The sequence below is a fragment of the Galeopterus variegatus genome, unplaced genomic scaffold (genome assembly GCF_000696425.1).
Source record: "Galeopterus variegatus unplaced genomic scaffold, G_variegatus-3.0.2 Scaffold3151, whole genome shotgun sequence".
NCBI lineage: Eukaryota > Metazoa > Chordata > Mammalia > Dermoptera > Cynocephalidae > Galeopterus > Galeopterus variegatus.
Window position 1 is genome coordinate 86,491 of NW_007729262.1, and position 3,626 is coordinate 90,116.

Sequence of the window (3,626 nt, forward strand, 5' to 3'; positions counted from 1 at the left end):
AATAAATATTTACTGTGTATCTTTTATGTGCCAGGCTCTATTCTAGATACTGGGGATGGGACTCAGCAGTGAAAAATATAGACAAAGTCCCTGCTCTCATGGAGTTTATATTATGGAGATGGATGATAAACAAAAAAGGTAAGTATCAGAAGATAAGAGCTAAGAAGAAAAATAAAGCAGGTCAAAAGAACAGAAAGTGTGGGAGGAAACAGGGAGAAGAAGGGTAATAAAGATAGAAAGTGATCAGGGAAGGCATCACTAATAAGGAAATATCTGAGCGGGTATCTCGATGAAGTGAGGGAGACACACCGTGTAAATCTGTAGGAAGAGCACTCCAAGGCAGAGGAAAGACAAAGAAGAAAGCGCCTGAGGCAGGAGTGGATTTGGTCTGCTCAGGAACAGTGAGGAAGCCATCATGTCTGAGCAGAGTAAGCAAGGATGGGGAGGGAGAAGATAAGATCAGAGGGTGTGGGGGGTATGGGGAAGGGTCTTAGCAAGGACTTTGGGTTTTATTCTCAGTGAGATAGGAAACACTATATTGGAGGGTTTGAGCAGAGGAGTGATACAATTGAACTTGACGTTTTGAAGGATAACTGTTTTCTTTGTGGAGATTAGACTTTAAGGCAATGAGGGTGGTAGGAGGGAGATCAATTAGAAGTAATCCAAGTGAGAAATGAGGGCAACTGGGTCAGAGTGATTGTGGTGGAGGTAATTTAGTACAGTGTTGTGGTTAATGGACAAAAATAACTTCTGAGATAGTCTTAGATGACAGTGATACCTTCTGGCTCAGATAAAATCTTATGAAGTCTTACACTAATAGAAGAGAGCCAATATAAAAGCAAAGAATGAAGTTTCTACAGGAGGAAAAAAACTAGTATTTTTAATTTGGCAGAACCCAATACATCCAAAGCCAACAAACGGTACCCTAAGAATGAGAGGAGGATGGTTTTTGTAGGAAACTGCGCAGCTGAGCTGAGGGATTTGAGCTAGAGGCAAGGGCCACCTCAATTGAGTGTATCTGTGAACGTGAGGTGTGCCCTGGGGCTGATCTATGGAATGCCCACAGAGACTCTGGGAGCCATGCAGAGAGTGCATGAAATGGCTGCACTGTGTGCTGCAGACCTGTGCTGTCTCCCTCATGACTCCTGCCCTGCCTGTGACTGATCAAATGAGGCTATGCCTGAGAAACAGGCGGTGAGAGCACCTCACAAAACAGGGGATTGTGATTATGTTATTTTAAATTGTTACATGATTTGTTTTCTGATTACACGCACGCCATTTCTCATTATTTCCAGTTCTAACTTTGAGGTACTAAAGACACATCTTTTTCTAGGACAGGCTGTTGAAAATTCCTTTCAGTCTTATTTGGAAATGCTTAAAATCAACTAGATATTAGTATCATAACACAGCGAAAGGTATATTTCATAAAAACAGACAGAATGACTATGTTACTTTACTTTCGTATGCAAAAGACTTCTTTTAAGCATCGGGCCCATATAAAATGGGAAATAAATATAAATAAATAAATTATTAATTCAATTTTACTCTAACTTCCTTCCACTTAAAATAATCATGATGGCCCATGTTATCTTTTACATAAAGATCTGAAAGCCTGGATACTAGATAGTGATAAAAAAGTGACTTAAGGAGTTACATTAAGACAAAAGAGGACTCAGCCTACCGTGGTGATGTAGCGGGAATGGAATTCTGGAGCATCTTTCAGGAACGTAAGGCCAGGATGTGTATCCACCACATCCTGAAAAAGATCAAAACCAAAACTAAATTAACAAACATAAAAAAAAAAAAAGTCTACTAAATTTTTTCCTTTCTGTATAAGAAACCAGGATGTGTATCCACCACATCCTGAAAAAGATCAAAACCAAAACTAAATTAACAAACATATAAAAAAAAAAAGTCTACTAAATTTTTTCCTTTCTGTATAAGAAGTTGCCAGTTGAGCAAACTTGCTCTTATAGAATACTGAATAGTGCACTTAAAATTTAATACTTCATTAAATTCAAATTTTATGAAAAGCACACTTATATATGTTTTTCTGTATCCATAGTATACTTCAATAAAAAGTTAAAATTTTAATTTAGCTATTATTTGGTGATTTGTGAATCAAATGTTTTAGAGGTATGTACTGTAATTCTAACATATCAAGGCATGTCAAGGAAATTCATCCCACAAATCCTGGTAGGGGTTGCTAAGTGATACTTATACAGGATGGATAATAGAGAGTGAATCTCTTTCTTAACTTAGAGACATGAGAAATTTTTGAAAAAGATACCCATGTAGCCAGGTAGTTTTAAATCTGTCCATGTTAAGTTGTGTGAGCCAGCTACTGTCCAACAGTTTATACCAAAATAATTGTGCGAACAAACCGTTTCAATTTAGGATTTTACTTTATTTTTTTTAAATTTTTCCAACAGTTTATACCAAAATAATTGTGCGAACAAACCGTTTCAATTTAGGATTTTACTTTACTTTTTTAAATTTTTTTTTTTCGTGTCCGGCAACGGACTGCAACCCTCAGTGTCGCGCCCGTACCGGACCGGGACCGGCAACGGGATCGCAACCCTCGGCGCTGCGCCCGCCCCTCGCTCAGCCAGTGAGCGGGAACCGGTCTGTATGTGGGATCCGAACCCTCGGCAGGAGCGCCGCCGCGCTTCCCAAGCGGCGCACTGTAGCAGTGCGCCACCGGGCCGGCCCCAGGATTTTACTTTATTTTTAAATCTGGTATCTTGTTCTTGTTAAGACTGCTAAAATACTGAAACCCTGAAATACTGTTTTTATTTTGTAATTAGATTTTTAAAACACTTTGAGTCTAGAGAACCTATTAGAGATAATTACTATTAATGTAATAACAAGAGGCAACATCAATGCCAACATAGATATAATCTATTAATTGGCTAGTCATCAATGGACAGACATCAATTATATCTCTTTCCTTTGTTTCTTCAGAAGAGTTGGCTATACATACCTACCAACATAGTCTAAAACCAATGCACCTTACTATTTAACTTTTTATTTGGAAATAATTTTAGATTTACAGATGTTATAAAAAAAATATCGAAGAGGAATTTCCTATGCCCCTCTCCCAGCTTCCCATAATGGTAACAACTCACAAACCACAGTACAATGATCAAAACCAGGAATTAAATATTGATACAATACTAAAGTACACACCTTATTCAAATCTCACCAATTTTTCCTCTAATGTATTTTTCTGTTCTAGGATTCTACACTGTATTTAGTTTTTGTGTCTCATTGGTCACCTCCAGTCTGTGACAGTTCCTCCATCTTTCCTTGTCTTTCATTGATTTTCATGCTTGTAATGAGTTCTTGTCACTTATTCTGTAGAATGCCTCTCAATTTGGTTTGTCTGATGTTTTGTCATGATTAGGTTATGTTTACATATCTTCAGCAGGAATACCACAGAAGTGATGTTGTGTCCTTTTCAGTGTGTCACAGTGCATCAAACAGGTAGTACATGATGTCAATGTGTCTTATATCTGGTGACATTAACCTCAATCACACTCAGTTCAGGTGGTGTCTGCTGCATTCTCCACTGTAAAGTTACTGTTTTTCCTTAATAATTGATGAATACCATGGGGGACATACTT

General features: G+C 37.9%; 1 protein-coding gene across 2 annotated transcripts in view; it reads right to left on the reverse strand.

The window, feature by feature from the left end:
- PPP2R3A (protein phosphatase 2, regulatory subunit B'', alpha) overlaps positions 1-3,626 on the reverse strand; it is a 113,171-nt gene that overhangs the window by 64,529 nt on the left and 45,016 nt on the right. For both annotated transcript variants that reach the window (XM_008584106.1, XM_008584105.1), the window contains exon 5: positions 1,682-1,756. In XM_008584106.1, coding sequence (XP_008582328.1) covers positions 1,682-1,756 — 75 coding nt within the window. The remainder of the gene's footprint in view (positions 1-1,681; positions 1,757-3,626) is intronic.